Source organism: Carassius carassius, chromosome 4, assembly GCF_963082965.1.
Source record: "Carassius carassius chromosome 4, fCarCar2.1, whole genome shotgun sequence".
In the NCBI taxonomy this organism is placed as follows: domain Eukaryota; kingdom Metazoa; phylum Chordata; class Actinopteri; order Cypriniformes; family Cyprinidae; genus Carassius; species Carassius carassius.
The window spans coordinates 21,665,708-21,687,000 of NC_081758.1; the positions used below are offsets into that span (position 1 = coordinate 21,665,708).

General features: G+C 37.0%; 1 protein-coding gene across 3 annotated transcripts in view; it reads right to left on the reverse strand.

Moving 5' to 3' along the window:
* arid3c (AT rich interactive domain 3C (BRIGHT-like)) overlaps window positions 1-21,293 on the reverse strand; it is a 169,200-nt gene that overhangs the window by 24,249 nt on the left and 123,658 nt on the right. For all 3 annotated transcript variants that reach the window (XM_059547891.1, XM_059547889.1, XM_059547892.1), the window contains one exon: window positions 5,136-5,208. In XM_059547891.1, the coding sequence (XP_059403874.1) occupies window positions 5,136-5,208 (73 nt within the window). The remainder of the gene's footprint in view (window positions 1-5,135; window positions 5,209-21,293) is intronic.

The following is a 21,293-nucleotide window of genomic DNA, read 5'->3' on the forward strand; positions in this document are numbered from 1 at the left end:
GTTTACAATAGGCAATAACACTTGCATTGTTTCTATTGCCTAAAGATTAGTGGTCGTAAATGAGCCCATCACTCCAAAGTCTCTTCCATGATGGGCATATTTATTCTTCATCATCAAGGCATCTCAAAAGAAAAGTATACAATTAGGTGATTTACATCAGTTGTTTAAATCGCATTTCTCTTCATATAATGAGACCACCATAGATAGTATAGCCAGAGTCAAACAAAGAAAGTTTTCACCGAACCACCATAAAACAACTGTCCATGTTTCTAAAACTTTCTTGGAATCACATGATATCTCCGCTTTGACAGAGGTATAATTTGCAGTACATTTTTCATTTACAGGTCTCAAACAGCTGGTCATAAATACTTCTCTCTATAGAAAGCTCTCTGGGGGAGCAGGGAATATCATCTACATTCTTCATGAGTGGAGTTAAACACAGGACTGTTTGTGTTGAGCTGTAAAATAGAGACAGCCATTTCGATGTGAAAAAAGATACAGCCTTCTCAGTACACAGAGGGGCTTGCAACAAACGTTTCGCATTTGACAGGTTATGATTGATGATGGCAAGGTTCAGGGGACACTGGGAAGGCCAGTGACCTCTGGTCTTAGGCCAGGCCTACAGGGGACAACAGTCCTGGCACAAATTCCCTCACAGCGGGGGAGAACCTTTCGTGTATTGCTTTTTAATGTGTTCCGGACACATAGTGAAGCTGAAAAGATTTCAGCCAAAGTTTTAATTATCTTACTATCGTCAAGATGTTATTTGATCCTGTGACTGAACTGATGTGGAACGTCATTCTGGGAGGTGAACATTTTGCATTATGTCTATTCGAAATTAACTATCACTTATTTTTGTGCACCATACAGATCTAGCAGAACATTGCTAATTTTCTCAAGTTGAGAAAGTCCTTAGTGATAAAAATAAAATGAAAAATTTACAATTATTACAGTATATGATAAAAAGCAGTACCTTCCAGCAATACATGTTCAGTTAGGACACTTAACAAATTTGGTGGTGAAACAATTGTCATTTAGAAATTTCAAGTAAATTTCACAAGTAGTTACAAAGAAGAAGCACATTGAAATACTGAAATAGTATTTTCTTGTAGAAATTACTCCAGTAATCTTTATTTACAGTTTTGAAAGATACGTTTTTACTGTGTAGAATACTAATAGACAGAGGGCGGATGTCGGGTCACTGTAGGGTAGGGAATCACCAGAGGCCTCACGATATGATATTATCACGATACTTGTGTCACGATACAATATTATTAAGATTTTAAATATATTGCGATATTACAGTGCAAGTTGAACTTGTACAAAAAAGTTGTTCAGACCTTTCAGCAACTGGGGCATTTGACAGAAAATTACTGTTCAATTTAAATTAAATTTAATAAAACATGTAGTCTTATATCTAGGGATGCACCAAAATAAAAATTCTGGGCAGAAACTGAAACCGAAAATTCTGGATGCATTTGACTGAACGTTCATTCATAGAGCGGAATATTGAGCAGAGTGTCAAACCGCGCAGTGACGAAAAGAGTGAAACGCGCGCTGAACACAAGTTGAGAAAACACTTAGTGATACAAAACAAAATGAAAAATGTACACAATTACATACATACAAATATTATTCTAATTCATAATCATAACTTATAATGTATTTCAGAATATCTACATATTAACATCTGGAAAAACAATTCATTTCTTTTCCCATGTGTTCATTTTTTATTATAAATAGCCTATTTATTTTATTCATAATTCTTATTTTTATGAAGACATTTATACCAACATTTAACCAACCCTCTATAACACCAACCCCTTTTTGTGAAAAACACTCTAAAATAATTTACAATTACTCCACAAAATCATAAACACAACAAAACCTGTCTGATAAAGCAATGCAGTAGTACAGATAGTATTTGCAAGAGAGGAAATATCTGTCAAAGAGCTACAATATTAAAGTTCGGGAAAACACTCTCAGTAAAGTGCAGCTTTTAATAAGAGCTGTAACATGATATCAGCTGTTTGTGCTACCATCTCAAATTGCAACATGGTATTAATCTTATTCAATTCAAATATGTCTTGAAATCTCATTTATAATATGCAGCATGCTATTTGTAAAATAATCCTTACCAAGTTTCAAACAAGAAAAACCACTAATGGTGTGCTACTATGAACAACCTTATTTCTTTGGGGGCAACACGTTTCAAGATCTCACAGGAGCAAATAGTTTCACTCTAGCATGAAAAAAATCTCTGGGTTCATCATATTATTATATGGGTTTATCATATGGATTTAATATATTATCTCCTGTCACTGTTGAAGCACACAGATGCCTGATATTGCTAGGTGAAGGAAAATGGACCTAAAGTAACCAAGTGTTCCAAGACACACAAGGCACAATTTTTCTCTATACTTAAGAAATGACTAACAAACCCCAGATACAGTGACCCCCAGAACTGCTTCTGTCTATTAGCATCTACATAGTAAAAAAAAATGTCAAAACAAATGATTTTTTTGTAAATAAAGATTACTGGAGTATGTTTTACTATTTCAGTCTTTCAATGTGGTACTTGTTTCTTCTTTGTAACTATTTGTGAAATTTACTTGCAATTTCTAAATGACAATTGTTTCCCCACTAAATCTGTTAAGCGTGCTAACTGAGCATGTATTGCTGGAAGGTAATGTGAATCCTCACAGTCTTGTAGTTTTGTTCCTAGTGATGTACAGTTCCAACTGTCACTCAAGAACCACCATATTGAATGACAAATCTTAATATGCTGGAAGTTAAATGGGAGTTCCCATTCTATTCATGCTGTCAGTTACACACTATGATAACACAGCTATAAATGCCACTTGGTCATTTAACACCATGGAGACATGATTGACAACACAACAGTTAAACAAGTACGGCAGGTAACCTGGATAATGTGCCGAAAGACTCATGTATGGCAGGAAAATCTATAACAGACATAATGTAAAATGCCTTTATTCCTAAACAACAACAGGGTTTTTCATTTCATGTTCATTACTGATAGCTAAATATTATGAATGCACCGGTAGACCGACCATAAATCGTTTTTTGGTCTTTTTTTTGGCCGATTTTTCCAGAAGTGCGCCCGCTTGCACAGACTACATTGTAATCATTCGCTATCACGTAATATGTGTGGAAGTATTTCGAAATCTGTGCGCAGGACACGGGCATCCGTTGAGCACTGGAAGTGCAGAGCTACATGTCTGAGGCACAGATAGCAGGAAGCAAACAGCAGCTGGTGTACTGGCGCTCATGAAAAATCACGATCGTGCATCCCTACTAAATATATGTTTGTATAAAATACCTTTTAAACATTTTCAAACCAAAACTGTATAAATGTAAGTGAACTCCTGATGATTGCACTGGGTGTGCTGATATCCAGAGCGATGAAGTCAATACAGATTTAGACATCAAGCATAAGAACAGGGCAGCGGGGATTTAATTATATTGGATCTCATGCCTGAGCTTACGGGAAGAGCTTCACTTCACTGCATTCAGGCATTTTTATGTCATGGCATCACCAGACTGGGTGACTCCTCGCTGGCTGTCTTGGATGGATTAGCCCATGGCACTATAACAACAGCATGAACTGCGATTAAAACTTGCCTTGCATTCCTGTCATCACAGATGAGAAAGAGCTAAATGACAATTCAGCCCTCTCTTTCATCTGTTGACTCTCAGGGAAAATAAATCAGATATCCTGTGACCTGTAACTGCATCAAACACTAAACCAAACCACCAAGGTGGAGTTCTGCTTAAAACATGAAAATCTGTTGCAAAGATGGTTTGACTAGTCAAAAATGGCCACACATGATGTATCACAAAAAATGTGTCACTGGTATGGAAAGTCTCAAAAGTTTTCCATTCCATACATAATATACGGTGTATAATCTAGCACAAATGATGTCGAATTAAGATTATTATTGAATTAATCACATTATGTGCAAATATTATGACTTGTAATAATATAAAAATATTTTAATAAATACTTAATTCTTAACCTTATGACCTTATTCTTGCATTACTATTTTATGGTTATTTTAGGGATGTTATTTTATGTTTGTTTTATATTAATTCACATAAATTTAATGTGGCACATACAATTATATAATAATTCATAAAATGTTGAATTTAATCATATAATAACACCATTAATATAATGACATACTAATTTATTAAATGAAATCAAAGTAATCTAACACTGTACATTTTCAAAAATGTAACTACATTACAGCACTGATATATAGTACGTACTGACAAAAGCATAAAATGAGCTCTAAATAGTCAGCTGTCAAAATGTTGTGAGCTATTTAGTAATAATATATATTGTACTGCTAAAAGGCTGAAAGGTCAGCAACACACAATACATTAACAAACATGTAAATATGTAATAGTCACAGATTTCAGTAAGATATATGTTTGACTGGTTTGAAGGCTAAAATGTGATGTTTATAATTTTTTTGAAAACCTGTATTTTCATGTCATTAAATGGTTAATATGTTACAATAGACACTGCCCTATCCCGGGCCTTACGTTTTTCATTTGATTTGTTCAGGTCTTAAAAAGGGTTATAAAAAGCCTTAAATTATATGAGCGCTGTATGACTGATGCATCAGCTCAATTGAACTTTACTCCAAATATATGAACTAACTTGTTTTGAATACTTTATGTTAAACATGTTTGTTCATGTCCAATATTAGTGTTAAACTGTTGATTTTCACCGTTGACTGATTTTGTAGAACATACAGGAAACCTGAAAAATCCTATCACAATAGTATCTAGACATTCTCAGCCTTTACCAAAACAATAAACCCAGCATTTCTATTGTTGGCCAGACTGCATATGGGTGGTTAGACATGTATGCTGCTTTGTTTTCAAACATAGGACACACACTATTAAATCAAACCTACTTATTTTAATTGTTCCTATGAAAGAAGAACCTCAATAAAAAAAATAATAAAAAATGAATTTCTTCTTCAATTTTCTATGAAGATAAGTAAATACAATTTTAACTGGAATATGTCCAAAATTGTGCTAGAAAGACCTATATTACCCATATCTGAATATTATTGTATGTTTTATAATATAAGACTCACCTCTTTTTTGCATGAAACTGAAGAGATCATCAAGAAACTCCTTCCTTTTCTCATCATCGTCCAGTTCGTACAGCTGTGAAATGAAAAGATGCTTTGTTAGTATTTTGAGGATTTTGCTTTAAGCCATTAGAGTTATGAAGCTATGAAATGTCAAGCATATACAGTACATGGTTAAATATATTATATTAAGGCTGGATGCTGATACACTCACACCAGTGGAAAACCACATGCATTTTAAGGGCACTTTTCCCTTTATTGGCATATCCATTATGTTTTCTCATCCTGTCCCTTCTCTCTGAATGGACATGCTCAAAAGAGCCTTTTAAAAGCCGTCTCGTGAAGAAAAAGACTGCAACCTGATGGAAATATGCTCCTCAACCTTCACTTTCAATAAGTCCTAGGCTATGTTAACAGGCGAGCAGATCGATACAGGAAGACAGAGGGATGACCTTTGGAAACAGCGGGGCACATGGAACAAGGCCCCGAGAGATAATAACTGATCATTTAGGAGTGTATTAGCTGTCACCAATATTAAAGGACCGATGCAATCAATGTCTCGGAAAAAGGTACAGTGGGTTTAAAGTGTGAATAAGACACAACAGGCTTTTAACCATATGTGACATTTCCAAGGCCTACAGCACAAATACAACATGTTGTGTTTGAAATATCACAAGCAAACTACGAAAAATCTCTAATTGAGAATGAAGCTCTAAAATGCAAAAAAGCCTGTCAAGTCACCTGCATAGATCATATCTGACAAAGTCTGTATATGCTTCATACTTTTTATGACAAAGGTGTAATTTGAATCAAAGTTAATTTAACTGAATCTACCCTTGCTAAGTGGTTGTACATATGTGTGGGTTTAATGTGTTTGTGCAGATATCGATGCACAAGCTATGACATACAGTATGATCAACTGCCTGGCAAGTTGTTGAGCGACAGAATGTAAACCCTTAAGAACAAAGCACAGAATGTGTAACACGAGAATCCTGCTTCTCTTAATGTATGCAGATTTAAATACAGACGTTGCACAAGTCAGACAACAGAACATTCTGGGATAAATCAGGACTTCTATGAAATGAAATGAAATGAAATGAAATGAAATGAAATGAAATTAAATTAAAATTAAATTTAAATTAAATTAAATTGATCCATTTAGCAGACGCTTTTATCCAAAGCGACTTACAGTGCATTCAGGCTATCAATTTTTACCTATCATGTGTTCCCGGGGAATCGAACCCCAAACCTTGCGCTTGATAGCACAGTGCTCTACCAATTGAGCAACAGGAACACTATTATATCAAATTAAATTGTGTTAAATATTTCTAAACATTCTAAAATATATATTTTTTACAATTTAAAGAAACATTTTAAAAAAGTATTCTTATTTTATTTTACATACACTGCTTACTTTTATCTATCCAACATTTTGCCCGCTTTGCCAGGAGCTAAAACAGTAAATTAGCGATTCATTAAGAAGTGATGTAATTGTGACACTGTCAGTTGAGGAGGTCATCACTAAACTAGGGTGATCAGTAAAGGGGTAATTAAGTCAAAAGTGTAATGACGTCTACAACATTGCATTAAATATTAACAGATGGAAAATACATTAGAGCTCTGCTTTACCTCTGAGTGGTCCATTATGCTCATATTAGTTCTATTCCCAGCATTGTTACTGCAGGAATGCAGAGCACTGATGTACTCTCACAAGACCCCCATGAACCGGAACGGAATGATTCACAATTTAAAATCACTGATTATAACGCCTAATCTATTTTGTTAAATCACATACAGTCATGTCCAAAAGTCTGTGACTACACTGATAAGCTGCGATTCAAAATCTAATTAAGATGTGAAAAACAACAACTACAACACAAAGATTACAAATTTTGAAAAGAAAAAAAAATGCATAGAAATGTACATTTTTAAACAAACTTGTGAAGTTCATATTGCTTGAGTGCTAAAGGACAAAGGGTGATGATCCAAATAAAACATTTTACATATGACATTTATTGTGTTGCTATAAGGTGAAATACCAACTGTGTAATACATTAGAAAAATGCTAAACATAAGCATTTCACTGGTCTCAGACTTTTAAACTGCACTGATAATAATTCATGAGTAACTCCATTTAAGCTGTTTTTCTAAACTAATAATAATATATGTAACAAAATCTTTTAAATGTCTCAATTAAACGGACCGTTTATTGATTAAAGGCTCACTATGTGCACACAAGTCACATATCTATGTCATTCATGAGCCAGTCTGGTCTGTCATTCCTTACTGATCTACTCAGTTGCTGAGCACACGTGTGTGATCATCATGAAGCGTCTCAATGATTCCTCGAGGTTTCGGATGACTTATAGAGTCAAACCCCCTAGGCTGCTGTAACACTATGTGATCACACCCAGACTCATCCTTCAGCAACTACAGGTTCAACAAGTATGGGCAAAAGTATGTATATTTATGTAGTAGTTAATGAATTACTTATGACATTCACGTACTTCGATATTTTGTGTAAAACCTTTACCATACCTGCACATTTGTTTTTCAGAACTCACTGAAAATGTCTGTATGCTTTTAATCTAGATCTCAATACACCACTGTATTTTAAGTGTGCATGCTGAAATAAGTATCTCGCCAGGATTTCAATAGAGGGAGCTCTTCACAATGCAATAAATGATCACACAATGTTTCACTTCCATCAAGACATTATTACCAGCTCTTTCAGAACAAAACCAGACCAACAAATCAAGAAAATTGACTCTCAGACTTGGGAGTAGAAAAAAAAAGCATACACTTTTCTTGTGTTTATACAAACAATGTCCAAGATTTGTTTCACAATCCTCATATGAGGTATTTGAGCCGGTGACAAGGTGACATTCTTTTTGACTGAAAACACACACCACTCGTTTTGTCAAAAGCAATGAAGGGAGAGCTGGGCTATGACTTTGAACCCATTTAAAGTGAAGCTTCAGGTAGTCTAGAGCTGCTACATGTCATATCAAAGCCTGGAGGCTCAGCAGAGGGACTGACTGTTGTCCTAGAGTTTGGAAATGCTTTTAGTTCTACACCTCGTAACCTTTGCGACTTTGCAAACAATACACACCCGTGTTATACTCGTGGATCTGCTCATTCAAAATTCTGGCTAACAGCACAGAAGAAAGGCAAAAATGCAATTTAAAAATAATGCAATGTAAAAAACTTTAGGTGTAAATATTAGTGGGCATATTTTCATTACAACCTGAAAAAGTTACTTATTAAACAGTTCTGTCAAAAAAAACTCATTCTGGCATTCTGCTGTCAATTATTTTTGTATCATAGGCCGCTAATCCAGTTGCTCTCAACATTTTTGACTCCAAGTCCCCCACTGTCCACAACAAGTAGATTATTACAGTGGAATATAACAATTTCTATTTTAGATAAAATAACTAGAAAAATGTATATCTTGAGGCCCCTTGGTTGAGAACCAATACGCTAAACTGTATATTTTTTTCATACAGCTGTATATACAGTTCATATAGCACGCATCTGTACATAAACTGTCAAATCTAATGTAAGTTACTTAAAAATGTATTTATTATAATTTTTATTTTGCATAAACTTTACTCATTTAAACATTCTATGTTCTTCTTTCTCTCATAATGTTATACATTATGTATGTATTTACCCAGAGGTCCTGGAAACCAAAACAAATCCCATGTATGTTTGTGCACACTTGGCAAATAAAGCTCATTCTAATTCAGACATCTTCTTCTTATACTGGACTAGTTTCAAAGCACTTCAAAGCACTATATTATATATTATTCTCACAATATATAATACTTAAAATTTAAATCGATATTTCAAGTCCATCTATTCATTCATTAGGTAAATAGCTGTGTAAAAATCAAGATAATATACAGTTAGATAGTCATTAGGGGTGCACCGAAATTTCGGCCGCCGAAAATTTTTCCGCCGAAATGGCATTATCAGTTTCGGGCCGAAATAAAAAAAACAGCCGAAAACGTAAAGCGAAAATGAATGTCACCCGCCCCTCCCATCCGTGCGCAAGCGCTTAGGTTTCACTCACGGTCGAGCTGTTATCACGCGTCTGCCTATCAAAGATTAAGCATGTCAAAGGGCTGTCACAATCAAAAAAAGCTTGTCACAAAAGCTGCACAATCGATCGGACCAACCAACACAAGTTTCGAAAACGAAAACAGGGAATCGATTTTAACGGCCTTCTCTTGGAGCGCGTCCAGCTCGTCACTATACGCTCGCAGTGAACGCGCGTCACACAGCAACGGCAGGTTCTGACACACACACACACACACACACACACACACACACACACACACAGACAGCCTATTAGTGCATAATATCAATGTAGCCTTCAGTAATGTTTTTCATTGATGTTATGGCAGTCCACATTGCTGACTTGTGCGCGTCTCAAGCGCCCTCTTTACGTTCGCCCTAATGCCTGTTTAGTTGTCGGTGGATTTGCCTATATTTGGCGTTGAAAAACGGATCAACGCCAAATATAGGCAATTTACTAACGATTCAATGAACACTTTGCCTATGTCTCAAAAATCGAACAGGATTTTTTTTTCACAAAAGTGACAGCCCTATACGAGAGGACACCAAAGTTGCAATATGTAACATTTGTTCTGCAAAAATCTCCAAAATTGTGGATTTTTTTGCACAATTTTTAAAAAACTATTTTATTTGATGGAACATAAAACTTGAAGAATAATTATTATTTATATTTATTGTAAAAAATATTTTATGTTTTGTTATGTAACTGTTAATAAAAGTTTGATTATTATATTGTTTTTTCAATTCAATTTTCAATTTTTTCAATTAAAAGAAGCCATTTTCGGCTTCAGTTTCGGTTTTCGACCAAGTGCATCCTAAATTTTCGGTTTCGGTGCAGAATTTTCATTTCGGTGCATCACTAATAGTCATTATTGCAAAATATTCACTTCGGGATGGTTTATTTGCCCTGTGAGGGTATATTTTGTGACCCTGACGTACATGATCTCTTATGTAAAGTTAAACTAAGATTAGAAGAACAGAAAATTTGTGTGCTGAATTTTTTTTTATGACTGGCATTACTGAACACTGTAAGATTAAGAACAAAAAGTTAGTGGAATAAATCATTTTGAGGGTAACAATCACCGTCTGTACTAATAAACCACTAATTAAGAAGCATCAATACTAGGGAAAAACATCCCATGACAACAGAATCGATCACAAGAAGCTTCCTCGTTGTGTATGGCACTGGTAGTGTGTGGATGTGTGTGTGTGTGTGTGCACATGCACCATGTCCCAGACCTCCTGGGAAACTGCTGGGCTTATTGTGCCTGTGTATATTTGAATGTGAGTCTGAGTCTGTGAGAAGCACCAGCGCAAGGGAGCAGGAGTTAATCAGAGAACAACATGACTGGTCACACTGGCACTGGTCCAAACTGGCTGACTGCCAGTGTTGCTTCCATTCCATTACACACACACACACACACACACACCCTCATCCTCGCAACAGTGTGCAGCGAGTTCAACTGACATAATGAGATGTGTAAGCTAATATGAAGAGCTGATCTTTGTCTTTCCTTGATGGAGTTCCTCCTAATGGGATTTGTCCGTGTACTTGAGCAGACGGACTGGATTAAGTGGCAGTGAGTTTGTGCATGTACTGACAGAGCTAATTGTTATTTTACAGGACCAATGTAGGGTGCCCCTTTAACTCCAATGCAGGAAGTGTGAGAAATAGGGACGTCCCGATCAAGTTTTTTGTGCCTCCGATCTGATCCAAATCATTGAATACTAAGTATCTGCCAATACCATGTCCCGATCAGATACTTGTATAATCTTAGTGTTTGATGCACAATTCAAATACATGAAAGTAGGGGTGGGCGATATGGAAAAAATATCATATCACAATTTATTTATTATTTTGCAAGTTTAATATGCTGTTAAAAATTAACCATCCATTCATCATATCATGCAAAACTGAGAATTTGAATTTCAATGTGAAAATCGGGTGCGGGTCGGGAGGATATCTAAATATTCCCCACAATATTAATTTTACTTATTATTCTATGTTTATAATAAAATGAATAGGTCATAATTATTCATAATTAATCTTTTTTTCAGATTAGATTTGACTGAACAGTTGGAATATCATCAATAGATTCTCAGGGAGTGAAAAGTATGAACAGAAAATATATTTTTGAGTGTTAAACAAAATCAACAGAAGCATTTTATTGTACTTATACAACTATTGTTAAAAAATGTACAATAATGACAATAACATAACATATTGTTTCAACTAAGTTGCATAAAGTTATGGAGTGCAAGTTTCTAGGTGGTGTTTAGTGCAAACTGATCTGTTCAAATACACAATAATTGAGCTTCTCATTGTTTAGAGACTGATAAATACTGTTTGCTGTTTTTTTACATAAAATTATTTCTTTCTTTTTGTATTAGGTTAAATATTTTGATACTAATTTTCTGTCTTTTTTTCTGTTCTGTCACTAAATTATGAATTATGTGAAATACTGAATGGACAAATAAGATCTGTTATGAAATAAGCAATTAAATTTTTTTTATTAAATCAAGCAAACTGGATCCTAAAAAGCAGCAGATATATACAATAATCATGTTAAAACATGGCCACCAAAAGCATTCATACTAGGTTCAGTCAGTCTTTTATACTTTTATATTTTTAAGGTGCTCTTGATTTAGAGAGTCTTCCATCAGTATGTTGTGTGGTAGTATGTGTGGATCATATAGCCTACATATATATATATATATATATATATATATATATATATATATATATATATATATATATATATATATATATATATGTATATATAATGTATCTATCTGTATCTTTATGCTCTACTGTTAGTGTTATCTGTGTGCACCAAGGGTCTGAGAGTAACACAGTTTCAATTCACAGTATGTATATGCTGTACATGTGGAAGAATTGACAATAAAACTTGACTTGATATATATATATATATATATATATATATATATATATATATATATATATATATATATATATATATATATATATATATATATATATATATATTCAAATTACCTATTCAAATTCTCATTCACATGTTTGGATTGGTCAGTATAAACTGTCATTTCACGCAATCCTGTCTTAGAAATCAACCGCTGCTTCTGCTTTCATCAGGATGGTTAAGTGCCACAGGGGAGAATGTGGGGATGGTCCATCAACCATTCTTGTGTTTTACTGTGTGATCTGAGGACTAACGCTTTGTGCATGAGATTGCAAAAGACGTCTAAAGTTGCTCTGCCTGACCTCAAGTTCCACAGAGATTATCGGATGTAAAAAGGCAACAGAATAAAACCCTTTTTCAGTCTTTGCATATGCCACTTCGTCAGATCTGCTTCTGAGAATTTTAAGTTTGACATGATTGAAATTCACTGTGCTAGTACCACAGTTGGTCTCATTCTTAGAGGGTTAAAAGAAAGATAAAAGGGAATGTGGGTTGTTTGACAGAATTTAAGTCACTTTAATGGCAAACCCCCATAGTGCAATTAAGGGATTAGTCTGAAAATTGCTCAGCACTCACATTTCGCTCTTTAATTACAAGTGAAAAACACAGCAAATCTTCATAGTCACTTAAGCAGAGCCCTATGAATTACACATCATCCGACCAGGATGGATTCTGCATGTGTGTTTTCTCTCAATATTTTAATATAAAAGCATTAATCCATCCATCAAAGGTTTGCCTTTTCTCGTGGCTGTACACGGTCCCAGATTACAATGAGTGACTTTATTTTCTAACCTGACTTTGAGAGGATGTATAGAGAATTTAAAGGCCTGAACTGATGGCCACTACATACTGGATTTTTCAGCTTACACATACAGTATCAGACAGGGGTGATTGCTTTTTCTTAAAACTCTTAAAAGCAATAGGCCCATAAACTCTATAGTGATGACCGAGGAACAACTGATAAAGCATTATTACACAGAATAAAATATGAATCCAGTATGTACTATATAAAGAACTGTACATTGCATTCTTAACTCATTAACTATATAAAGCAATAAAATATGCTTTTGAAATATAACAGGCCTTTTGTGATTTATCTCTTTGTCTGGTGTTCTAAATATGTAAAATAAAGAGATGTATGTATATGGAATGTATACTAGTTACTGCCGCAGACAGCCCTTTTAATAATTGTCTGATGGATTATACACACAAAACTGGAAAGCTTGAATGATCTAGCAAGCTCTAATCTGATTGACTGGCTTTATGCACACATCTGTTTTATCAGTCCTCTTGGAAACCAAGACACATTTACTAGGTACTGAACTGATGCTTCTGAGGAAGAACTAATCACTGGATTTGCCCAAGTTGATCATATTAGAGGCATCTAATCTAAGTTATGGCTCATGAAATAATCAGTATGTAACCTATTATTTTAAGAAATTCAGAAATTCCCATGACACATTATGTTTTCACACAAAAGTATATCTCTATCTATCATGGTGGAAATTCACCTATGATATGAATTCAGGCCATGGGATTTGTCTATGTTAGCCATCTATGGTAGCATTTCTTAACATATCACTCACAGAGCTACCAAAGTGAGCTCTAAAATACAGAGCATTTATTCAGTAAAATTAATCATTTATCACTGAACAAAAACTTTAAAAACTTGACTGGATAAACACATGGACAGATTACTATACTACTCTTTTACTACTTCCAGTAGCTACTTTTACTACTTCCATCTTCATCCACCTTTGTCTTCATCAACATCCCAAGATGTGCCCACCACATCCTTATAGGGCTGCAACAAACGATTATTTTGATAATCGATTAATCGACTAATCGTTGATTATTTCACTGATTAATCAAATAGGGCTGTGACGGTGGCTGATTTTTACCACCGCGGTAGTCATGGACCAACAACCGCCGGTGGCGTGGTGTTTGAAAAAAAAAAAAAAAAATTATATATATATATGTATAATATTAGTGTCAAAATTTGCTCGTTAACGAAGGCGATAATTTTTTTTCCAGTTTAACGTATTTAAATTATTTTACGTAGGGGCGGGGATGGCCACCCACTCACAACTGCTGCTTCTGTCACTTTTTCTCATGACAAGAAGTGAATTTATTCAGTCGCAGAATGACTGAACAGGAGACGTTTCAGACATGCGCTCCACTTCACTTTATTATCAGGTGCTAGTTAAGTGAGCGCAGACGGTCCTGTGCTCAAAGTCGCCGGTGCGCGCTTCCTTTGTGCGTATACTTTCATATCAAATTGCGAAATAAACTATATGCAAGCAGTGTCGTGGTCAGTTAATTCATGGAATTACCAAAAAAGGTGATTAAAGCTGACTTAAACTGTGCATGCATGTAATATATTTTATATATATCAGAATCAGAATGAGCTTTATTGCCAGGTATGTTCACACATACGAGGAATTTGTTTTCGTGACAGAGCTCCGCAGTGCAACATAACAGCGACAGAACAAAAAACACAATAAGGAATAAAAAATACAAAAAAATACAAATAGGTGGGTAAGGATTGACAATATACAAATTGACAATGTATGGCAGGTATATTAAAAAGAGCATTTATGTATGTACATGTATATTATGTGGAAAAATTGTAACTGTACGCTAAGTATGTGTGTTTGGATAAATAAGTGTATGTGTATATAAATATAAATATAAGTAGTATAGTGTGTTCCATGTATGTACATGTATATTATGTGCAAAAGATTTACGTGTACGCTAAGTATGTGTGTTGGATAAAAAGTGTAGTGTATATAAATATAAATAGTGTAGTGTGTCCCACAGTTATTATCAGCTGTTCATAAGATGGATTGCCTGAGGGAAGAAACTGTTCCTGTGTCTGGTCGTTCTGGTGCTCAGTGCTCTGTAGCGTCGACCAGATGGCAACAGTTCAAAGAGGGAGTGTGCTGGATGTGAGGGGTCCAGAGTGATTTTAACAGCCCTTTTGCTCACTCTGGATAAGTACAGTTCTTGAATAGATGGGAGGGTTGTACCGATAATTCGCTCAGCAGTCCGGACTACCCTCTGTAGTCTTCTGAGGTCCGATTTAGAAGCTGAGCTGAACCAGACAGTTACTGAAGTGCAGAGGATGGATTCGATGATGGTGGAGTAGAACTGTTTCAGCAGATCCTGTGGCAGGTTAAACTTCCTCAGCTGGCGAAGGAAGTACAACCTCTGCTGGGCCTTTTTCACAATGGAGTCAATGTGAATGTCCCACTTCAGGTCCTGAGAGATAGTGGTGCCCAGGAACCTGAATGACTCCACTGCAGTCACAGTGCTGTTCATGATGGTGAGTGGGGGGAGTGCAGGGGGGTTTCTCCTGAAGTCCACGATCATCTCCACTGTTTTGAGCGTGTTAAGCTCCAGGTTGTTGAGACTGCACCAGACAGCCAGCTCTTTAACCTCCTGTCTGTAAGCAGACTCGTCACCGTCCTGAATGAGGCCGATGAGTGTGGTGTCATCTGCAAACTTCAGGAGCTTGACAGAGGGGTCCTTAGATGTGCAGTCATTAGTGTACAGGGAGAAGAGCAGTGGGGAGAGAACACAGCCCTGGGGAGCTCCGGTGCTGATTGTACGGGTGCTGGATGTGTATTTTCCTAGTCTCACTAGCTGCTGCCTGTCTGTCAGGAAGCTGTTGATCCACTGACAGACGGAGGTGGGCACGGAGAGCTGAGTTAGTTTGGGCAGGAGGAGGTTTGGGATGATCGTGTTGAAGGCCGAGCTGAAGTCCACAAACAGGATCCTCACATAGGTCCCCGGTCTGTCTAGGTGTTGCAGAACATAATGCAGTCCGATGTTTACTGCATCGTCCACAGACCTGTTTGCTCTGTAGGCAAACTGAAGAGGATCCAGCAAGGGTCCAGTGATGTCCTTCAGGTGGGCCAGCACCAGTTTTTCAAATTGATTGGAGAGGTGATCAGGATGGGTTGCAGGAGCTGTGAATGGTGTGAACGTTTGTTTGGAGAGGCATTCAGGGTTGGTTGCAGGAGTTGTTATTGGTGTGAACGGTTGTGTGGAGAGGTGTTCAGGGCAGGTGATGGGTGTTCTTTCAAACCTGCAGTAAAACTCGTTCAGATCGTCTGCCAGTCGTTGATTTTCCACAGTGCTGGGGGGTGGTGTCTTGTAATTGGTGATCTTCTTTAGGCTTTTCCACACTGATGCGGAGTCGTTCGAAGTGAACTGAGTCCTTATTTTTTCAGAATAATTCCTCTTTGCCACTTTGATCTCCTTTTCCAGTGTGTATTTAGCCTGTTTATACAAGACATTGTCCCCCTTCACGTAAGCATCTTCTTTGGCCTGACGGAGCTGTCTGAGTTTTGCAGTGAACCACGGTTTGTCATTGTTGTAATTTAGTTGAGTCTTGGTAGGAATACACATATCCTCACAGAAACTGATATATGATGTTACGGTCTCTGTGAGTTCGTCCAGATCGGTGGCAGCAGCTTCAAAAACACTCCAATCAGTGAGGTCAAAACAAGATTGTAAATCCTGCTCTGCTTCATTAGTCCATCTTTTTACAGTCCTTAATACAGGTTTAGCTGATTTTAGTTTCTGCCTGTAGGTCGGTATAAGATGAACCAGAAGGTGATCAGAATGTCCCAAAGCTGCTCGTGGAACAGAGTGAAATGCATCCTTTATTGTTGTGTAACAGTGATCCAATATATTACTGTCTCTTGTGGGACAAGTAACATGCTGTCTGTATTTTGGCAGTTCACAGGAGAGATTGGCTTTATTAAAGTCCCCAAGAATGATTAAAACAGAGTCTGGGTGTTGTTGTTCTATCTCTGTGATCTGCTCAGCGAGTTTCTGTAAAGCTGAGCTCACGTGCGCTTGAGGAGGGATGTAAACACTAACCAGAATGAACGAATGAAACTCCCGCGGCGAATAGAACGGATTGCAGTTAATGAAGAGCGTTTCGAGATTTGAGCAGCACGTCTTCTTTGACACAGTTACATCTGTACACCACCGTTCATTGATGTAAAAGCATGTCCCGCCGCCGCGCGATTTCCCCGTTGATTCTGCGTCGCGATCCGCTCTAAACAGCTGAAAGTCCGGCAGATGGAGCGCGCTGTCCGGTATGGTGTCATTCAGCCAAGTTTCCGTGAAACACAGAGCAGCAGAGTGAGAGAAATCTTTATTTGTCCGAGAGAGCAGAAGCAGTTCGTCCGTTTTGTTGGGAAGAGAGCGGAGATTTGCCAGATGGATGCTAGGCAACGGCGTTCGAAATCCGCGTTTTCTGAGTCTCACGAGCGCTCCCGCTCGCTTTCCCCGCCTGCGCGTCCTCTTGAAGCGTGTGATCAGGGCAGCCGCTCCGCCGACAAGAATGTCCAGCAAAACATCTGAATAGTCGAAAACCGGTGAAATATCGGGAGATGCGTGTTGCCGAATATCCAGCAATTCGTCCCTGGTGAAACTGATTGCAGGAATATAACTAAAGACAGGACAAACTAACAAAAACACAAAAACAACTGCAGAGCACGTCACGGAGGCAGCCATCCTGTATCGGCGCCCATATTATATACAGGATATATTTATATGTATGCACGTCTAGAAATCAGCCCAGCACTGTCTCACTCATCTAACACATCCTATTTAACTCGTCAGTTCGTGTTTATTTGAGCACTTCTATCAGTGAACGCCGCCTGCAAAACACTAAAATAAATATCAAAGAAATAATGCTTATTTAGGCTACAAGAAAGTAGCCTAAATAAGAAAGTTAAATACACCGTGTCTAACGGACGCGAGCGACGCAGCGCGACAAAATACTCATTATAATCAGTGATGCTACACATCTATGCTGAAGGATAAAGACCATTTATTAATAATTTACTTGGGGAAAAAATGGAAAAAAGTAAAATATAAGTACATAAACAGATTAATCGTAAAAATAATCGACAGATTAATCGATTATCAAAATAATCGTTAGTTGCAGCCCTACACTGGATGCAGCACAACACGACATGATTAATCCCCCGTCCGGTCTGTGAGGTACTGACACTGAGTTCAAATGTCCTGTATAGACACTAGACAGACTAAACCTGTCGCAACGTGGTTGTGTTGCTTCTGGTTTACTTTTCTGCCACCAAGCAAGCTCAGTAACTCCTCATCTGCACGTGCTCTCTTTGAAATAGGAATTGTTGCCATATTTCTTGTTACCATCTTTTATTTATCGCGGTCTCGTTTGTATTTGGCCAGTTTGGAGAAAGCCTCACCAAACCTGCCGCCTGCAAAACACTAAAATAAATATCAAAGAAATAATGCTTATTTAGGCTACAAGAAAGTAGCCTAAATAAGAAAGTTAAATACACCGTGTCTAACGGACGCGAGCGACGCAGCGCGACAAAATACTCATTATAATCAGTGATGCTACACTGGATTAGAGCTGAAACAACGAATCGATTTAATCGATTAAAATCGATTATTAAAATAGTTGTCAACTAATTTAGTCATCGATTCGTTGCTAAATAACTTTTATTTGCCGTAAGCGGCTCATTTCGTGCATATTTCAAATCTGCGGTGACCAAAGTGTGGCAGTAATGAGCCACCGGAGGTTTTACTCAGCCAGTACAGCAGGAGAAGTAGCGAATAGCCAATAGCTGGCCTCGTTTAATGTCACGTGCTTCCCGAACAGCGTCTCTGCAGCATTCAGCGTGATGTGGGAGTACTTTACATTGAGCCTTCAAAAAAGAAGAGTAACCTGTAAACTCTGCATTACTGAACTGTTTAAGGGGACGTTCACATATCGCGTCTTTTGCGCTCTCAAGTTCGTTATTTCCAACACCGCACCGCATCGAGTTAAAAACATTTCAACTTTTCAGAATGCCGCAAGCGCACCGCGGGTCATGTGACAAGAACTAACCAATCAGCTTCATCCTTTCCCGTAACAATGTTAAAAGCTCAGTCAAGATGAAAGGAACAGCTGATCATAGTTGTATATGGATTTCCATTTTGAAATAAATTTAGTAGCAGAGCTACTACAAGTGATTTTTTGAGCTGCAAATCCATTTATCCTTTGCTGAAATTTCCGCGTCTTCAAGTAAATAGCACGTCATGGTTGCTTAGCAAAGGCAGACGCCTCAGGGGCGCTTCTGCCCGAGCGCTTTGGAAAGAAGGAGAAAGCGGTGCGCCTAGCGTTTTTAGGCGCGATTTGTGAACGGCCCCTAAGACTTTCATTTGTGCAGATTCTCCAGTACAATGTTGTTTGCAAATGTTTAGTCGTAAAAGCTGATATCATTGCTTTTTAACAGTTAACATTTAAAGCTTTACAAACATGTTCTGTGATCAGTTTGTTGTTTACCAGTTCAAAATTCAGTCGTGCAGCCTAATTATGACTGAATGAGAGAGGTAAATGTTTAAAGATATTTGAAATGCACTTTTTTCCTAAGTATTCACTGCTCTTTTTCACACAGCAGGTTTTTTGTGTGTGTCCAATTTTTTTTTCTGGACAACCTTCTGATGGATTTTACTTTAAATTGTGAGTTCCATTCAGGTTTCATGCCATTGGCACTTTTTTAGAAGGATTGTTTACAATTTCACAGCAAAAGCTATAAAGCTGTTTCCCAGTAAATAATAAAATACAATGCACTGCAATTTTATTCTGTTTTATCCTTATTCTTCGTGAAAATATGTTCTGAAAGATTCCTTAATAAACTTTGTTCGGGATGTTAAACTACTTTAGGAGCTCTAAGGACTGCCATGGTGAAAACATTATTTGAAATCTACTTGTGAAATTTGCTAGAGTATGGGTCAGTGTTCTGATTGCAGAAGAGTTCGACAAAGGATTACTAACACAATAAAACAACTCCAGGTATATTTTTGATGAGGATATGACCGTGCAAATGGTTAAAATCTCTTAAAAATCTATGCTGAAGGATAAAGACCATTTATTAATAATTTACTTGGGGAAAAAATGGGAAAAAGTAAAATATAAGTACATAAACCGATTAATCGATTAATCGTAAAAATAATCGACAGATTAATCGATTATCAAAATAATCGTTAGTTGCAGCCCTACACTGGATGCAGCACAACACGACATGATTAATCCCCCGTCCGGTCTGTGAGGTACTGACACTGAGTTCAAATGTCCTGTATAGACACTAGACAGACTAAACCTGTCGCAACGCGGTTGTGTTGCGTCTGGTTTACTTTTCTGCCACCAAGCAAGCTCAGTAACTCCTCATCTGCACGTGCTCTCTTTGAAATAGAAATCGTTGCCATATTTCTTGTTACCATCTTTTATTTATCGCGGTCTCGTTTGTATTTGGCCAGTTTGGAGAAAGCCTCACCAAACCTGACCAGCCAGCGTTTGCGATCACGAGAACTTGTGCAAACGCTGATGGGTGACATGAATGCAGATGACTCCAGATCGGTGAGGTGGTATTTGCTTTCCCAACAAGATCCATCGCCCAACACTAAATTAATTTGCTGAATGCATAAACTGTATTTTCCTGCGCTCAAATCTGCCAATCTAAAGGAAACGCTGTGTTTGAGGTAATTTGTTAATTACCATAGACTTAGAATTTGCAACTATTACAGTTATTATACTTATATAAAAAACTTTGTATTATGTTTGTTATAGAGTTTGTGACGTCACGTGCACTACCGCCGGTGGCAGTAGACAACCGCAGTAGACAACCGACCACCGCGGTGACGCGGTTGTCACGGCAACCGTCACAGCCCTATAATCAATAGAATTTGATTGATTATTCAGCTCTTGCAGTTAGTTAAAATACTGTTATACATAACAAATAAATAAAAGATAGTCTAATCACTTCAGCTTTGGGAAATAATATTATGTAATTACAATTATTATACAATTAATTTATACAAATAAATATATTTGACACACAAAATGAGATTATAGAGAAATCTTCTTATTTACCATTTAATTACTATATGAAAATTAACTGAATGACACTTCATTCTGCCTAACATCTCCTTTCGTAAGTGTATAATATGGATAAGAAACAAAATAAAGGTAAATGATTAGCCCCTGGTTTCACAGACAGGGCTTAAGACTAGTCCTAGACTAAAATGTAAGTCTGAGCTGTTTCCACTTAAATAAACTTGCACTGACTGATCTTAAAAATATATCAGTGCC